At 53.9% G+C, this 16,327-nt stretch overlaps 4 protein-coding genes across 8 annotated transcripts in view; 3 read left to right on the top strand and 1 right to left on the bottom strand.

Moving 5' to 3' along the window:
- The first annotated feature begins 70 nt into the window (after nucleotides 1–70).
- Nucleotides 71–6,532, top strand: CCDC142 (coiled-coil domain containing 142). Its single transcript, XM_021699216.1, has 9 exons — nucleotides 71–1,139; nucleotides 1,459–1,545; nucleotides 1,623–1,772; nucleotides 1,907–2,037; nucleotides 2,110–2,223; nucleotides 5,221–5,335; nucleotides 5,544–5,721; nucleotides 5,849–6,048; nucleotides 6,207–6,532. Exons 1-9 carry the CDS (start codon nucleotides 71–73, stop codon nucleotides 6,461–6,463), a joined length of 2,301 nt encoding a protein of 766 aa, XP_021554891.1. The 3' UTR covers nucleotides 6,464–6,532.
- An 879-nt stretch (nucleotides 6,533–7,411) lies between these two features.
- Nucleotides 7,412–9,924, top strand: MRPL53 (mitochondrial ribosomal protein L53). The gene is made up of 3 exons (XM_021699158.2): nucleotides 7,412–7,620; nucleotides 7,721–7,833; nucleotides 7,943–9,924. The coding sequence occupies exons 1-3, from the start codon at nucleotides 7,529–7,531 to the stop codon at nucleotides 8,074–8,076; spliced, it is 339 nt and encodes a 112-aa protein (XP_021554833.1). The 5' UTR covers nucleotides 7,412–7,528; the 3' UTR covers nucleotides 8,077–9,924.
- Nucleotides 9,925–11,041: 1,117 nt separating this feature from the next.
- Nucleotides 11,042–14,811, top strand: MOGS (mannosyl-oligosaccharide glucosidase). The gene is made up of 4 exons (XM_021699159.2): nucleotides 11,042–11,531; nucleotides 11,725–11,951; nucleotides 12,422–12,618; nucleotides 12,859–14,811. The coding sequence occupies exons 1-4, from the start codon at nucleotides 11,189–11,191 to the stop codon at nucleotides 14,600–14,602; spliced, it is 2,511 nt and encodes an 836-aa protein (XP_021554834.1). The 5' UTR covers nucleotides 11,042–11,188; the 3' UTR covers nucleotides 14,603–14,811.
- A 163-nt stretch (nucleotides 14,812–14,974) lies between these two features.
- The window catches only part of WBP1 (WW domain binding protein 1), a 2,560-nt gene continuing 1,207 nt past the window's right edge, over nucleotides 14,975–16,327 (bottom strand). For 3 of the 5 annotated variants that reach the window (XM_021699157.1, XM_021699155.2, XM_021699154.1), the window contains 3 exons: nucleotides 16,126–16,228; nucleotides 15,822–15,998; nucleotides 14,975–15,652 (listed from right to left, as the gene is read on the bottom strand). In XM_021699157.1, coding sequence (XP_021554832.1) covers nucleotides 15,198–15,652; nucleotides 15,822–15,998; nucleotides 16,126–16,228 — 735 coding nt within the window. In that variant the 3' untranslated portion in view covers nucleotides 14,975–15,197. The remainder of the gene's footprint in view (nucleotides 15,653–15,821; nucleotides 15,999–16,125; nucleotides 16,229–16,327) is intronic. The other 2 variants (XM_021699156.1, XM_044918727.1) reach the window with 2 other exon arrangements.

Consider the following 16,327-nt stretch of genomic DNA (forward strand, 5'->3'; position numbering starts at 1 on the left):
CCGGCGGCAGCGGGCGTTGGGCAGTGCGGGGAGGTGGGAATCGTTAGGTTCGTTCCGGACACGGCGCCCCATGGCCCAGGCGTCTCGCTCCGGTGGCCTTCTGCCTCCGCTCGCTGCCGTGCCGCCGTTGACGGCGCAACCCGGAGGCGCTGTGGAGGAGCAGTGGGAGAGAAGGCAGGCGGGGACTCCTCGCGGGGACTTTCGTGGCTGGCCGTGGCTGCCGGTTGCCGGGAGCATCCCCTGCCTGGACCCGCGGCCCCGCGGAGCTCGGGGAGGGCGGCCGTGGTGGGCGGCGCCGGTGGACGCAGGAGAGCACCAAGAGGAAGGCGCCGCGGATTCGTGGCGGGAGCCGGCAGCCGGCCGCCCGATCCCTCCCGCGCTGCAGCGTCTCCGGGCGGTGTTGCTGCGGCTGCATCGCGAGCGACAGCAGCTCCTCCATGCCCGGGACTGCGCCCGGCACCTACAGGCGGCCGTGCGCCTCCTGAGGGTCCTGAGTCCCAGCGCGCAGGTCCCCGGCCCCGGCCCCTTGCCTCCGCTCTGCCGCGACCTGCTACCGCACCCTTCCCGAGGGGCTGTCCTGCGAATCGGCCTACGGGAGACTCCCGTACGGCTCCTCCTGGCGCGCCCCGTCGGACTGGCCGCCCAGCGCCTGGATGCTGCCATCGAGATGCAGCTTCGGGCTCTGAGTCGCGAGCCGGCCAGCCCCGGCTTGTCCTCCCAACTTGCCGACGTGCTGCTGGCGCTTCCCGCCTACCACCAGCTGCAGGGAAAAGCCTTGAGCCATGTCCCCGGGGCAGCGCGCCCTTTCCCGCCGGCCCGTGTGCTCCGCCTCCTGACAAGGGAGCGGGGTTGCCAGGTGGCTGGTCAGCTAGATGAGGCGCTCAAGGGATCGGGCTTGCGGGATCAGCTCCGCAGTCGGTGCCAAGAGGAGCGGGAGCTGCTGCGCGGGCTGCTGGGGCTGCTGGGGGGCGTGGCGGATTCAGCTAGCAGTGGACTGGGGCTTGAAGGGGCTGGAGCCCTGTGGAGCCGGTACTGGACCCTGCTGTGGGCAGCTTGTGCTCAGAGTCTGGACCTAAGTCTAGGACCCTGGAGGGACCGCAAGGCAGCGGCACAACAGCTGAGTCAGGCACTGGGTCAGGGTGAGTGATGGGCCTGGGTGGGCATTTGGGAAGACTGGGATCTCTTTCTCCTCCCTAGCCACGTCACTCCCCTGCCAGCCAGACTGCAAAAGCAGGCCCTTTAGAATGAACACTACCACCCCCACCGCTTACTCCCACCCCTCTAACCCCCCTCCCCACCGGACAGGCTATGGCATCTGGGCTTTCAAGGCCAGTCTTGTTTTCCACTCAAGTCTTGAGTCTTGGTGGAAGCCTCCCCTCTTCCCCCATCATTGAGTGGGCAGTGGTTCTGGAAAAGAGAGGCCTTCTTTTCAGGCTCCAGAGCCATTTCTCCCACTAGCATCCCTGCCTCAGGAGTGTGAGAAGGAGTTGGCTTCTTTGTGTCGCAACCTATTTCATCAGTCTCTTATCTGGAGCTGGGACCAAGGTGAGAAGGAAGGGGCATTGGGAGTGAAACAGCCCCAGATTGCCCCTTCCTCATCAAACCCTATCCCTCATCCTCAGGTTTCTGCCAGGCCTTGGGATCTGCTGGTGAAGATCAGAGCGGCCTTCCCTCATCCTCTCATACCACTGAACTTTTGCAACAGCTCTTCCCTCCTCTCTTGGATGCCCTTCGAGAACCCAGGTCAGGGCTACTCCTCTGTCAGCCTCCAGGTGAGACAAGGTGCTGGGGATGGAGGAACAGAACAATTGAATATGTCCCCTTTATTCTTTTACTCTGTTCTGAAGCCTGCCCCCTCCCAGAGGGGTTTTGTGACCCCTCAGATACTCCATCCTCCTCTCCCCAGGTCCTGCACCACTTGCTCTGGGGCTCTGTACCCTGCAGACCACCTTGGTCTGGTTTTTGGGCCAAACTCAGCAGCATCTGGCAGCGTGGGCCCCAGGTTCCTTCCTGGTCCTGATCCAGAAGAACTTACCTGTGAGTAGCTAGCGAGTGGGAAGGGGAGCAGTCTGGGCTGGGCTCAAATCTCACTTCCAGTTTCTGCAAAAGCCTCTATTGCATGAGGCAGCAGCTCTGTCTAGACTGGCCTCAGAGGAAAGTTTGGCCCTGGAAGTGGAGCAGCAGCTGGGCCTGGAGATCCAGAAGCTAACTGCACAGATCCAGGTGAGAAGAGCAGGGGCCCTGACAGTGGCACTTTAAGAGTCAGTTCTGTGCCCAGTTTGGGGGTTGGGGTGGTGGTGGTGGTGGTGGTGGTGGTAGTTGTGGAACATTCCAGTGACTTGGAATCTCCTTGGAGTCTCTGCTGAATTTATTTTTTCTTGCTCTGTTCATTTTTTGTTCTCTCTTTCCTTAGCTTGTTACGGAAAACTTCAAACATATACAAAATTAGAGAGAAGAGTATAATGGACCCCCATATTCCTACCACTGAGGCTTTAACAATTATCAACTCATGGTCAATTTTGTTTCACCTATATGTCAGGCTCTCATTTTGTGATGTTAATAGCCACTGATGATCACTGCCTAGGTCCATTATTTCATTAGGGGGTGCAAAGTGGTGATATTCCAATTCTATCATATCTTCTTCATTTATTAGTTGACTCACTCCTATAAAGTTTGCCCTCATTAATTACTTGGTTACTTTGAAGTATATTTTATAGAGAAAAAGCAAGATAAATGATTGACTCTTTCCTTTTACCTACTAGCTTTTTTTTTAAAAAAAAGCTTTTATTTATTTATTAGAGAGAGAGAGCACGAGCAGAAGGAGGGGCAGAGGGAGAGGGACAGGCAGACTCCTTGCTGAGCGCACAGAGGTGGGGGTGGGGGGCCTGGATCCCAGGACCCAAGATCATGACCTGAGCAAAAGTCAGCCACTTAACCACTGAACCACCCAAGGGCCCCTCCTTTTACTTACTAGCTTTGAGACGATGTTTGTCCTCTTTTCTACATATATCATTTACATTTTCATTAAATACATGTCCATAGTTTAAATGTGAAATAGGATATTATATTAGAAGGCTTCTAATGAAAAACATAGCACTTTAATTGCCCCCACCCCACCTCTGCTTCCTGTTCCACAGTGATAGCCTTCATCCACTCTTGTCTGTCTTCTAATATTTTATTTTATTCTAAACTTATGAGTAAAATTATTATACTTCTATTTTAATTTTTCCCCATTTTGCACAGTATCTGTTCCTACTCTGGAAGATGTTTCTGTTTTTTTGTTTTCTCTTCCTGCCCAAGTTTCTCCTCTGCCCTGAACAGGGGCAAGGCTGTAGAGTTCAGGCTTTGTCCCACTGCTCCTTTGCTCTCTGCACTCCTGCTTACCCACAGTGCTTTGGTGCTATGCGCTGCGCCTCCCCCCACCCACCCGGCAACACACGCAGTGTAGCCCTAATCTACCATCGGCATCTGCCTGTTCCACCTCAATTTATTACTGCCTCCTTCAACTCAACCTACCCCAGAGCAGGTTCCTCATGAGGATGTTGGACAGTGATGGCCATGGAAACTCTGAGGAAGGAAGGCCACGGCAGGCATGTCATTAGAGAGGCTCCATACAGGGTCTGTGGCTTGAGCTGGTGGCTAGGCAGCCTCAGATGAGTGGCAGGGGTTACTGGAGGTGGGAAGTTCATAGTTCCTTGAGGGAGTAGTGCGGAGATGACCTGACCAAAGCAGAAACTCCCTGCACACACACACACGCATACACACACATGCACGCACACACATACACACGCATGCACACACATACACGCATGCACACACACACTTTTGTCCAAGGTTGGATGGGGGGCTGTGGAGGAGAAAGCAGGTTGGCATAAAATTGTGGAGGGCACTGAACACCAGCCCACAGAATTTGGGCTTTGTCTCATGAATGATGGAAAGCCATGGGAAGAGCAGGAGGGGAGTGGAGACCGTGATAGAGTCTGATCCAGCTATAGTGGTCAGGTTGGGAGGTGAGGAGATATAAGAGAAGGGTCTGGCTCTTGGTAGTTGTGAGAACAGGGATAGGGACAGTGTGCTTACCATGTGAACTAACCATTGTGGGAAGGACTCTGCATGCCTTGTTCCTCTGCCTGGTGATTGCACTGTTGGGTATTTGCTCTGGGCATCCACTGCATATGGCCCTGGGATGGGAAAGAAGAATCAGACGTTGTAAGTTCTCTCCCCAGCTGGACTGTGACATCCCAGACAGAAAGACTATTTCATAGTGTGACCTTGTGTGTCCTCAGAGTATTGAGTGCAGGGAGATTCCTAACAAATGTCAGTTGACAAAAGGGTCATTTCCTTGGCATAAATAAGAGGGAGTTTTGGTTTTCAGGAGAAGAGAGGAAGAATTTGGATTTAGGATAGGCTGTTTTCAGGATAGATATGTACCAGGAGCCGCTTGGGCTCCACTTCCCCCCGTCCAGCCCCCAGACCCCTTCCTCTCCTCAGGCTAACAGGCATTCAGTCACCTTGTCTTTACAGAGCTGCCACCACATTACCCATTTCTTGGGGTTCCTCTCCAAGATGGGCTGTAGAGAACCCCCCTCTTTTTTGCTCTCCCATTCCAAAAAGATAACCTGTCAATGCACAGAAACCAAACCAGCACATGGGCCTTTTCTTGCTTTATAGTTTACTCTGGGGAAATGGAGGTAGGATGTAAAAAATATTCAGTGTAAGGACATTCCAAAGTTCCTGAATCTCAGAAAGTTAGTTGTTGCTCCTGGTCTGCATATAGTTCCTGCCTTCCTTTCACGGATGTAGATCATACAATTCCCCCTTTCTTCAGCCTCTGCTTGTCTGTAGATCATGCAGACCCCTCTCTCTAGCATTTGCTTTGGAACATTCGTAGTGGTGAGGGTGTCTCCCTCTTTTTTTCCTGTTGATATTCCTAGAGAGTAAAATTATCCTGGAGGATTTCTAGACACTGAACCAAGCTGAGGAGAGCAGGGTAATCCTATGGCAATTGTCTGTAATCTTTTTGGGGTCCAGGCCTTTAGGAAAACCCAATAAAAGCTAGGGCATTTCTCCTCAAAACCGCCCAAGCCCATAGAATTATGCACACAATTCTGTTCTAGGGCTTTATGGAAGCCAGGTTAAACACCTCAGATTTAGAAGAGCATCATAACTTGGCAAGTCCCTAACAGATAAGCCCCTTTTACTTTCTCCATATGTCCACAGCTCCTGCCTGAAGAGTCACTAAGTCTCTTTTTTCAAGAATGTCATAAACAAGCCACACAGGGCTTCGAACTCCACATGCCACGGGGTCGGTACTGGCGGCATCGTCTCTCTCCTGGTAACTCCTCTTCCCAGCGTCCCCTCCCACAGTTCCCAGGGGATAACAGTCTCCTGACCCTTCCAAATCCTAGCACCACTCCTCTGTCTCCATCCTTGTCCTCGCCTTCTATGCCTCTGCAAATCCTATCATCTTCCCCCAAACACTGCTAGGGGCTCAGCAGATCTCCATAGCCTCATATCCTGTCCTTTCTCTTCTCTCACTCTAGAACTGCCCAGCATTCCTAGTGAGTATGCTGGGTTGGTGGTTCGCACTGTACTGGAGCCTGTGTTGCAAGGATTGCAGGGATTGCCACCCCAAGCCCAGGCCCCTGCCCTTGGCCAGGCAGTGACAGCCATCCTGGGTGCCTGGCTTGACCACATCCTCGCGCATGGGATCCGGTTCAGGTGGGGAGAAAAGGAAGCAGTGGCAGAGGGCTGAACGGAACTGGAAACGGGGAGGGGATGGGTGGGGCAGAGCAGTTCGAGAGGCAGTAGAGACCGGTGGCCACATTGTACCTTGGCCTTCATTCAGCCTGCAGGGGGCGCTGCAGCTCAGACAAGACTTTGGAGTGGTCCGGCAGTTGCTGGAGGAGGAGCAGTGGGGCCTGTCCCCTGAACTTCGCCAGACTCTGCTCACCCTCAATATCTTCCAGAGGCTGGATGGGGCCCTGCTGTGTCTATTCCAGCAGCCCCTGCCCAAGCCTGAGGTCCAGAGGAGGGCTCCCTGTTGCTGTGAGTCACTCTTCCCCAACTCTAGGCTCTCTTTGCCCTGCCCCTTGCTACTTTATGTGCCCTACCTCCTATCCTCATCAGTGACCTCGTGTGGTTGTCAGTAGTGGTCAAACCCCCTCCTCCTGCCCACTGCCTGTCTTCCACTCCTGCCTTCCTAGGTACCTGCAATGAGGTCCAGTCCATGGAACTATCCAGCAGCAGCCTCAACAGCCTGGAAAGCTTGGAGCCCCCTCTTCGGCCTGGAGCACCCCCAGCCCAGACAGCTCAGCTGCTAAGCACACTGTGGGGAGGGGGGCCTAGCCCAGAGGCTTACCTGGTGGGAAATCAGCAGGCCTGGCTTGCCCTGAGGCAGCACCAGCGCCCCCGTTGGCACTTGCCTTTTCTTTCCTGCCTGGGGATCAGTCCTGAATCCTGAGGAGCCTGGGACCAGGAGCCAGAAAGTCAGAGCTCCCCATCTCTGGCTGGAAAAGCCCAGACATTTAGAACTGCATATTAAAGAAGCCTACATTTGGGAACTTAGAAGAAAGGTGACCTGAGAACCACAAGCTACATAGAGCCTGGACTTATAAGCGAGGAATCCAAGATCAATCCAGTGCCTGCAATCCAGAGTAAAGAGCCAAACCACAGCCTGGAACCTGGAGGTCAGCATCCAAGGGAGGCTCAGGCCTAGTTCCCCAACAGTGAAGACCTCTCAGGGCTAGGCGCTGCGAGAAGGGCCATAGGGTTGGATCCCAGAGGAAAGGGAAAGAGAAAAACCAATAGAAAGCAGAGAGACTAGGATGCCACTTTTAAGTCCCGGGAGCCAGGCTAAACACTAAGTTAGTTCCTTGGGAACCACAGAGGTGGAATAGGCATTTCTACACTTGGATCAGTCCCGAGGGTTGTATTACCCTATACTCGCTGTCTCGTAACTATCTTCAGTCACTTAAGAATACTGGGCTAAAGGACCTTCACGTTTAAACTGTGGTTACTCAGAGTTCAACATGTTTAATCTTCAGTTACCAGAGTAGGGTTTACCCCCTGGTAGCTGTATAATCCCTGCCATGGTCGTGTCCTCACCGAAGGGACCGGTGCTTAAGATGGTGTTAACCTAGATCTGGCACAGCCGCGTACAGCGTACGGAAGGCGTAAAGGCTGCAGAAGACGGACGTGTTATCGGAGCCAGGCGCAACGGCTTTTGCAATATTTATCGGCTTCACCGCGGTACAAGAGGACTATTAATGATAGGTGTTTACTGACTGCTTACTTTGGGGCCCTCCATACCCTGTGTGGAAACTACCTCCCTCCCTGCTGGCCTTCCTCCTCCTCTCGGGCTGGGGAGCCCGGGGCGGCGGTCGGGGTCGGGGGCAAGCACCACGGAACGCCGGCGCGGGAGTCGGAGGGTCGGAGAGCTGCACCCGTAGCAGCCGAGGGCAGGAAGGGGAGCGTTGCGGTAGAGGGCACTTCCGGCCGCACTAGGCCTTCCGGGGCGGAGGTCACCATGGCGGCGTCCTTAGCTCGGCTCGGCCTCCGATCTGTGAAGCAGGTTCGGGTTCAATTCTGCCCCTTCGAGAAGAATGTGGAGTCAACGAGGTACGAGGCGGAAGGAGTGGGGACGGGAAGGGGCCGCGTCTACCTCCCGCCGGGGGTCTACCCCCCTCGGCCGGGCGCTCAAGCAGTTTTTCCTCGGCAGGACCTTCCTCCAGGCGGTGAGCAGCGAGAAGGTCCGTTCCACTAACCTAAACTGCTCGGTGATTGCGGACGTGAGGCACGACGGCTCCGAGCCCTGCGTGGACGTGCTGTTCGGTGGGCTCCGGTGGGGAGGCGGGCGGGAGGGGTGTCAGGCAGCCCACGCGCGCCCTCAGTCCCGGCCCCGCCGCCCTCCCGGTGCCTGACTCGTTTGTTTCTTCCCCAGGAGACGGGCATCGCCTGGTTATGCGCGGCGCTCACCTCACTGCTCAAGAGATGTTCACAGCCTTTGCCTCCCACATCCAGGCCAGGGCTACAGCGGGAAGCGGGGATAAGCCCGGCGCTGGTACCGGGCGCTGACAGCGCAGAAAAGCCCAACAATCAGATTTTAGCTTGGGATTGTTAGGATACCTACCTAAGAAGAGCTTGAGAGACTTCATCACTCGAATCACCGTCTGAAGAGACACGGAGCGCCAAAAAAAAGAGAGAGAGAGTCCCGTGATTACTGATAAACCAACGTTTCTGGAACGAGACACGATCAGATAGGGGTCTGGACAAACTTGAATTTATTTCACTTTCTTACCATCGGCCCGTGCTTAACCCTTTTGAATTTGGCTTCTCCCATCACTCACTCAAGGTACCTCTTAGTCATCAGCCAAATCCAGTGCTGTTTTTCTCGGTCCTCATCTTTCCATCTCAGTAGCATCTGCCACTTTTAATTCACTCCCTTGTGGAACTTCTCTTCCTCTTGGGTCTTTTTCCTTTTAATCATAAAAGTGTACTGCTCTCATCCTTCACTTTTTTCTCTATTTCTGGGGCATTTCATCCTCTGTCATAACAGAGGGTTAAATCCTGCATTTCTCTTTGGCTCTAATCTCAACTACTCTGCTAAAGTCAGGTTACATACTACTGATTTCCTCCAAATTCCACAACACTCTTTGTCCAAAATAGAATTGATAATCTTACATACACATATACTTGCCTCTTCCCCTGACTTCCCCATTCCTTTTAAGGGCACTCATCTGCTCAGCCACTGGGGCTGGAAACCATAGCATTATCTCTGGTTCTGCCCTCTCCCTTTCCCTGCATATCCAGTCAGTAAGTTCAGAATATTCTGTCTTAAACAAAAGCTTCTGAAATGTTTTCTCCATTCCCATTCATTTAACTGTATCATTGTATTCTCCACCCAGTCTCCTTTTTTTCTGATCATTTTTGCTGCTAACTTTATTTTTCAAAGCACATCACTGTTTTTATGTCTTGCTACTACTTGCTTCACACTGTGCCTAACATGTTTTTCATACTGGGTGTGGATCATGAAATCAATTTAGGGGGATAAATCAACCTTTAAAAAAAAAAGTAAAATAGAACAAAAAGTATCAGAGTGCATGGCACAGGAATGGGAAGTATTCTTTTAAGAAATTGTTCAGCCTATAATCATAAATATACATATATAAAATAGAAAGTATGTATATATGTGTGTATCTGCATGTACTTGGTTGCAGTGTAGAATTATTCTTACCTCGGATTGTAGGAAAAATGGTTGATGGCTACAGGTTTAGAGAACTTCAGAATGCTTAGCTAGGCAATCAAGGATCTCTTGACACTGGCTGCTTGTGTCCTTTGCCAAATACATTTTCCATGACTTTGCTACAGCGTTAGTACACTGCTGCTCTGCTTAAAAGGGTGCGATCTTCAAGAGCTGGTTTTTCCCCCCTCCCCCTTTAAAAAAGAAACTACCAAAAAACAACCTACCAGGAGGGAGTATGGTGTAGTAAAGAGCCAGAATTCCTGGGGTTGAAATCCTAACATGGTCCCTAAGTAGCTCTGTGACTGTGGAAAAATTAGTCTCAGTGCCTGTTTCCTCACTAGTAAAATGGGGATAATAGTACCTATCTCCTAGGACTGTTGAGAGGATTAAATGAGTTGGTATCTGTAAAGCGCCTAGAACATTACCATGAGCATAAGTGTTGTCTAAGGCCTTATGCTATAGCCGAAAGGACACTGCCCGCCTAGATTGTAGTTCCTCAGCTTGATGGTTAACTGGCTGTTATCTCTGGCCAGATTTTACTACTCTCCTCATCTGTAAATATGGGGATGGTTCAGACATTGCTGTAAACATAGATTGAATGCTGGCACTGTGAACTTGAGGTTGGGGCTGTTTTCTCTGTGTCCCCTGCACTTTACATAGTGCCTGATACATAGTGTGCAATAAACATGTCTTGAATTTACAAATATTTACTATCTACCTTGTGCCTGTAACTTTGATTAGTACTGGCATACAAAGATGAATAATGAAACCCAGGTAAGTAATGAGTGCTACAATAGAGATATGAACTAGATGCAATGGTAGCAAGAAAGATAAAGACAGGAGTGACCATTGGGATTGGTCAGAAGGTGATTGTTGAAAAAGCAAAAAGTCTAGTCGGGCGGGGGGGGGGCGGTGGTCAGATACCAGGTTATAGCAAAATAGAAAGTGAACATGCAACATACAGTGTTAACTTTATATAATGAGTTTGGATGGGAGGTGTGATAATAGCTAGAGTAGCATCATGGTGTTGAGTAGGGTTTTTTAAAGGATGATAGGGACTTGTACTTTATGAAAATACCTTTTATGCCAGGCTGTTTGTGAGAAACAAGTAACTGAATCCAAGTTGCTTTTCTGAACCACCATTAATTGTAATGTCAACTCTCCTAGGTCCACCTGAGGTGCAGATGCCACTTCCTATAGCCTTCTCTGACCTGGATATAATTGATCCTTCCCCTAAGCTTCTGTGCTTCCTGGGTTGTAGAAAAGAGGGGGTAAAATGCATTCTTTAAAGTGCATGCACCACCGTTACGGTCCTTTTAGGGTTCATCTAGATAAGGAGTCCTAAACTGTCAGAGGGTCGCTTAAAGACACTGTTGGAACAGATCTCAGGCTTCCTCTTGGGTCCACTCTGGCACACTCCACTTAACTAGGAAAGAAGGCGTGGGTGTGGGCAAAGTGATCCAGTCTGTTTCAGATACACTTGGGCTCCAAGCTAGCCATTTCCTGGCTCTGTGGCCAGGGCCAAGTTACTTTAACTTTCTAGGCCAGTTTTCAGCCACTTGATTGGGGCGGTTACATGTAAAACACTCGGCATGGCGTTTCAGGTTCTTTATATAGTCATTTGAAAAACAAAAAAGCCAATGTGAGATTACTTTTCTCTACTAGCTTGTGAAATCCGTGAGATGGCCAAAGAAACGTTAACCCTGGAGACAACCAGCCCTTTGCCACGCCGGTGGCGGCGGTTCGGGACTCGGAGACTTAATCGGACGTGGCGGGGCGGGGCTTCCGGCAGGAGGCGGAAGCGGAGCGGGAGGCGCGGGCCGGCAGGTTCGGCTGACAGATCTGTGGCTGCCGGTGCGCCGCGCGCAAGCCGGGGAGACAAAGCAGGACCCGGGTTCCATTGCCGCCTCTCCGAGCTCCCGCAACGCCGACCTCCCTTCTAGGATGGCTCGGGGCGAGCGGCGGCGCCGCGGAGCGCCGGCAGACGGACCGCGGACAACTGAAAGGGCGGTTCGGGGTGGCCCCGCACGACGGGGCGGCGAGGCCCGTGGTTCTGCCTGGAGAGCGGCTCTGGGCGTCGTGGTCCTGTCTCTGGCCCTGGGCCTGTCAGGTTGCTGGCTGCTGGCGTGGCACCGTGCGCGGCGGGCGGTCACACTGCACTCCGCGCCCCCGGCACTGCCTCCCGACTCTTCCAGCCCCGCCGTGGCCCCGGATCTCTTCTGGGGCACCTACCGCCCTCACGTCTACTTCGGCATGAAGACCCGCAGCCCGAAGCCCCTCCTCACCGGTAACTGGGCCTCGGGACGGGCGGGTAGACAGGCGGACTCTTAATCTGGGAGCCCCAGCTTCACGCCAGATCAAGAGTGGGGAGGGGTGTGGTTCAGGAGAGTTATGAGGAGGGATGACCCTGAAATTCTTGGAGACCCAGAGGGACAGGTCCCCTGCTCTCTCTTTGACTTACATGGCCATTCTACCCCCAGGACTGATGTGGGCACAGCAAGGCGCCACCCCAGGGACCCCTAAGCTCAGGCACACGTGTGAGCAGGGGGACGGCGTGGGTCCCTATGGCTGGGAGTTCCACGACGGTCTCTCCTTCGGGCGGCAACACATCCAGGATGGGGCCTTAAGGCTCACCACTGAGTTCGTCAAGAGGCCTGGGGGTCAGCACGGAGGGGACTGGAGCTGGAGAGTGACTGTAGAACCTCAGGTCAGGGCCTCAGGACACCCTTCCCCCAGCCCAGACTCCCTTCACCCTTTCTTTGCTGCCAGCAAATGCAGTGTGATGTGGCAGTTAACAGCAGGGGCTCTGAGTCTGGCTGCCTGCCTTAAACATTTGTCTGTATGACCATCTCTATTTACTATCCATAAGCCATGGTTTCCTTTTTGCAAAATGGAGATGCAAATAGCACTTAACTCATAGAATTGTACGAATGAAAGAAAATGATGTGTAGCATTCTTAGTATAGTACATGACACAAAAGCATTCTATTATTTCCCAGAGAACCCTGTGCAAAGCTTTATACCTCATCTCACTGGGTGCTTATCCTCACTGACCCTCAACACTGTAGATGTATGTTTACCATGTTGCTCCTGCATGGTGCCCCTTTCAGTAAAGCTGAATTTTCAGGAGGTACTGCTAATCTAATGCTATGTTTTTCTGTCCTCCTTGGTCATCCAGACTTCAGGTACCTCTACCCTCCCTTTGGTGTCCCTGTTCTTCTATGTGGTGACAGACGGCAAGGAAGTCCTAGTGCCAGAGGTTGGGGCCAAGGGGCAATTGAAATTCATCAGTGGGCACTCCAGTGAACTTGGTGACTTCCGTTTTACACTTATGGCACCAACCAATCCAGGGGACACTGCCCCTAAGTACAGCAGGTAACTAGGGGAAGAGAGAAGGTGGGGGTGCTGGTAGGGGTGGTATGGATGTGGACTTAGCCTGATTTCAATCTCCCCCACTCTACCCTCTTTCCACCATTTTTTTCCCTTCTCACCAGGCTCCATGTCCCCTGCATTGCCAAGACCCTTCCATTCTGACTGCTGATCTCATCTTATTTCTCTTTATAATCCTTACCGTATTCTCCTGAGTAATTTTCTCCATATCTTCTTCTCTTCAAGCTACAATGTCTTCTGGTCCTCCAACCCAGGACTTCCCTTGCTGACAGAGATGGTGAAGAGTCGCCTAAATAGCTGGTTTCAGCACCGGCCACCAGGGGCTTCCCCTGAACGCTACCTCGGCTTGCCAGGATCTCTGAAGTGGGAGGACAAAGGCTCAAGTGGGCAAGGGCAGGGACAAGGGCAATTCTTGATACAACAGGTGACACTGAAAGTCCCCTTTTCCGTGGAGTTGGTGTTTGAATCGGGCAGTGCCCGGGCAAGAGGAAGCCAACCCTGGGAGCAGCTGGCCGGCAGCCTGCTGACCCGAGCCCTGGAGAGCCATGCTGACACCTTTAGAGAGCACTTTGAGAAGACTTTTCAACTGAAGGGGAAGGGCCTGAGCCCTGAGGAGCAGGCTTTGGGTCAGGCTGCCCTCAGTGGCCTCCTTGGTGGGATTGGCTACTTCTATGGACAGGGTCTGGTGTTGGCAGACATGGGGGTTGAGGGGTCTGAGCAGAAGGTGGACCCAGCCCTCTTTCCACCTGTCCCTCTTTTCACGGCAGTGCCCTCCCGGTCATTCTTCCCACGAGGCTTCCTTTGGGATGAAGGCTTTCACCAGCTGGTGGTCCAGCGGTGGGATCCCCGCATTACGCGGGAGGTCCTAGGTCACTGGCTGGGGCTGCTCAATGCTGATGGCTGGATTGGACGGGAGCAGGTGCTGGGGGATGAGGCCCGAGCCCGGGTGCCCCCAGAATTCCTGGTGCAAAGGGCAGCGCATGCCAATCCCCCAACCCTGCTTTTGCCTATAGCCCACATGCTAGAGAGTGGTGACCCTGCTGACTTTGCCTTCCTCCACAGGGCCTTCCCCCGCCTGCGTGCCTGGTTCTCCTGGCTCTATAAGAGTCAGGCAGGGCCAGTGCCACTGTCTTATCGCTGGCGGGGCCGGGACCCTGCCTTGCCAACCCTATTGAACCCTAAGACACTGCCTTCGGGGCTGGATGACTATCCCCGGGCTTCGCATCCTTCAGCCAGCGAGCGGCACCTGGACCTGCGGTGCTGGGTGGCACTGGGTGCCCGTGTGCTGGTACGGTTGGCAGAGCAGCTAGGAGAGGCGGAGGCAGCTGCGGAGCTGGGCCCACTGGCTGCATCACTGGAGGCAGAAGAGAGCCTGGATGAGCTGCACTGGGCCCCAGAGCTAGGAGTCTTTGCAGACTTTGGAAACCACACAAGAGCAGTGCAGCTGAAGCCTCGGCCCCCTCAGGGGCTGGTGCGGGTGGTGGGCCGGCCCCACCCTCGTTTACAGTACGTGGATGCCTTGGGCTATGTCAGTCTTTTTCCCATGCTGCTGCGGCTGCTGGACCCCAACTCCTCCCGCCTTGGGCCCCTGCTGGATGTCCTAGCTGACAGCCGCCATCTCTGGAGCCCCTTTGGTTTGCGCTCCCTTGCAGCCTCCAGCCCCTTTTATGGCCAGCGCAATTCAGAGCATGATCCTCCCTACTGGCGGGGTGCCGTGTGGCTCAATGTCAACTACCTAGCCTTAGGGGCTCTCTACCACTATGGTCATCTGGAGGGTCCCCATCAGGCCCGGGCTGCCAAGCTCCACAGTGAGCTCCGTGCCAATGTGGTGGGCAATGTGTGGCGGCAGTATCAGGCCACGGGTTTCCTTTGGGAGCAGTATAGTGACCGGGATGGGCGGGGCATGGGCTGCCGCCCTTTCCAAGGCTGGACCAGCCTTGTCCTACTGGCCATGGCTGAAGACTACTGAAGAGGGAGGCTGAGAGGGGTGCCAGGCCCCCACTCTGGAATAGAAGGACAAGGTCTCTAGTTTCTGCCCCCATCCCTCAGATACTAGTGCTTCAAACCCTCTTCAGCTCATCTCAGGTGTCTCCTTACTGTCATCCCACATAGCCCTGGGGTGAATGTGAATTCAGAGTCTATTTTTCTAAATAAATTGGAAAACCATGCCAAGCTCTATTGCTTTTGCCAGCTCTGCCTCACCAAGAGGTCTTAGCTCAGTCCAGACCTGAGGGCTGCCTACTATTCTTCAGAGGAGGGTGGGAAAAGTGGCCGTTACATATCCCCTCCAAATCCAGTAGGTCAAGTGCAATGCAGCAAGTTGAGCACTGGTCCACCCAAATTCACAAGCAGCTGGTTCACATCTCTTTAATGAGATCAAAGGCTCCTGTGTATGTTTTTTGGGGGTACAGCTAGCACAGTCCCCCAAACACTGCCGCTCTCCTCAGGACTCCACCCCTTTCAGGCAGATTCGAGGCGGCAGGGAGAGGCGAAGGAGAACTCGAGGATATGAGCCCCGGGCTGTTTCTGGTGGGCAAGGAATCCACCCACCCTCCCAAAACTGTTTATGGGATGTCCCCTTCAGTGGAAGCTAGCCCCACAGGAGAGACCTGGGGTATAGGATCGAGGGGCAGCACATAAGGGCCCTCCAGATCTGGTGGGGTGGCACTAGCCCTAGCCTCCTTGACTGGCTCGCCCTCGCTGGAGTCAGGACAAGGGCAGAGCTCAATACCTGAGTCACCAGTCAGGCGGCGATAGCGGCAAGAAGGGGGTGTGGGGGCAGGGCTGAGCCCTGCCCCAGGCTCACCCTCCTGATGAGGGGGCGCACTCCCGTGGGAGGCAACACCTTCCACATTTGTTCCCTCGCAGTGGGCAGGGCAGCTAGAAGCAGAGGAGCGGCCGGTGCGGTCACTGGAAGCAGTCAAGGGGCAGCCTGAGGCTGCGGTGTAAGGAGGCGGCGGTGTGCCGGGCCGGTGAACCACATCCTCATAGGCTGGGGGTTTGAAGGCGCTGAGGAGGCCTGCAGGAAAGATGGCATGGTTGGTGGGGCAACCAGCAGTGGGGCAGTGGTACCTTTCCTATTAGGGAAAGGGTGCTTTGAAATGTCTGGAAAGGGAATGTGGGGATGATTCAGGGTTCTGGGTTGGGAGGGGCCACTGCCAGTGGGCCCAGAGCCTCAAGCCACTCACGAAGGTCAAGCAGTGAACCGGTAGGGCCAGGGCCAGCCCCATGGCATGCCCCGTGGTAGGCCAACAGGTTGATCTCCCGCTGGCGCTGCTGTTGCTGCAGCCGGAGTTTAGCTCGCCGGTGACGGAAGGCGCAACAGCAGCTAAAGAGGATGAGGACAGTCCAGAGCAGCCAGAACCCTGCAAGGGGTGAGGAGGGAGGATCTTAGATACCTCCCAGGCAGAGAAAGGTCCATGAAGGTTGGAATTTTGAGGCCCAAGGGAGGGTGGGCAGAAGGACCCAAGAACAGCCCCCTTGGAGACTCACACCAGAGCTCATAGTAGTAGGTGCAGCAGCCCGTCTCCCCGCAGCAGTGACCACTCTCACAGAGGTAGGGCTGGTTGTTCACTCCTGGGCAGAGCTCTCGAAGCTGGGAGCAAGGAGGCACTTAGAACCAAAGGAGATCCCAGCCCCAGGCACTGTCCGCTCCCCCCCCCCCCCCCCCCCCCCCCCCCCCCCCCCCCCCCCC

Source organism: Neomonachus schauinslandi, chromosome 10 (assembly GCF_002201575.2).
Source record: "Neomonachus schauinslandi chromosome 10, ASM220157v2, whole genome shotgun sequence".
Classification (NCBI taxonomy): Eukaryota; Metazoa; Chordata; class Mammalia; order Carnivora; family Phocidae; genus Neomonachus; species Neomonachus schauinslandi.

Coding starts and splice junctions, on each gene's coding strand:
- CCDC142 (XM_021699216.1), top strand. CDS start 71: ATGGCCCAGGCGTCTCGCTCCGGTGGCCTTCTGCCTCCGCTCGCTGCC. Junction 5,722..5,848: donor GCGCATGGGATCCGGTTCAG/GTGGGGAGAAAA, acceptor GCCTTCATTCAG/CCTGCAGGGGGCGCTGCAGC. Junction 6,049..6,206: donor GAGGAGGGCTCCCTGTTGCT/GTGAGTCACTCT, acceptor CTGCCTTCCTAG/GTACCTGCAATGAGGTCCAG.
- MRPL53 (XM_021699158.2), top strand. CDS start 7,529: ATGGCGGCGTCCTTAGCTCGGCTCGGCCTCCGATCTGTGAAGCAGGTT. Junction 7,621..7,720: donor AAGAATGTGGAGTCAACGAG/GTACGAGGCGGA, acceptor TTTCCTCGGCAG/GACCTTCCTCCAGGCGGTGA. Junction 7,834..7,942: donor CTGCGTGGACGTGCTGTTCG/GTGGGCTCCGGT, acceptor TTTCTTCCCCAG/GAGACGGGCATCGCCTGGTT.
- MOGS (XM_021699159.2), top strand. CDS start 11,189: ATGGCTCGGGGCGAGCGGCGGCGCCGCGGAGCGCCGGCAGACGGACCG. Junction 11,952..12,421: donor GAGTGACTGTAGAACCTCAG/GTCAGGGCCTCA, acceptor TTGGTCATCCAG/ACTTCAGGTACCTCTACCCT. Junction 12,619..12,858: donor ACTGCCCCTAAGTACAGCAG/GTAACTAGGGGA, acceptor CTTCTCTTCAAG/CTACAATGTCTTCTGGTCCT.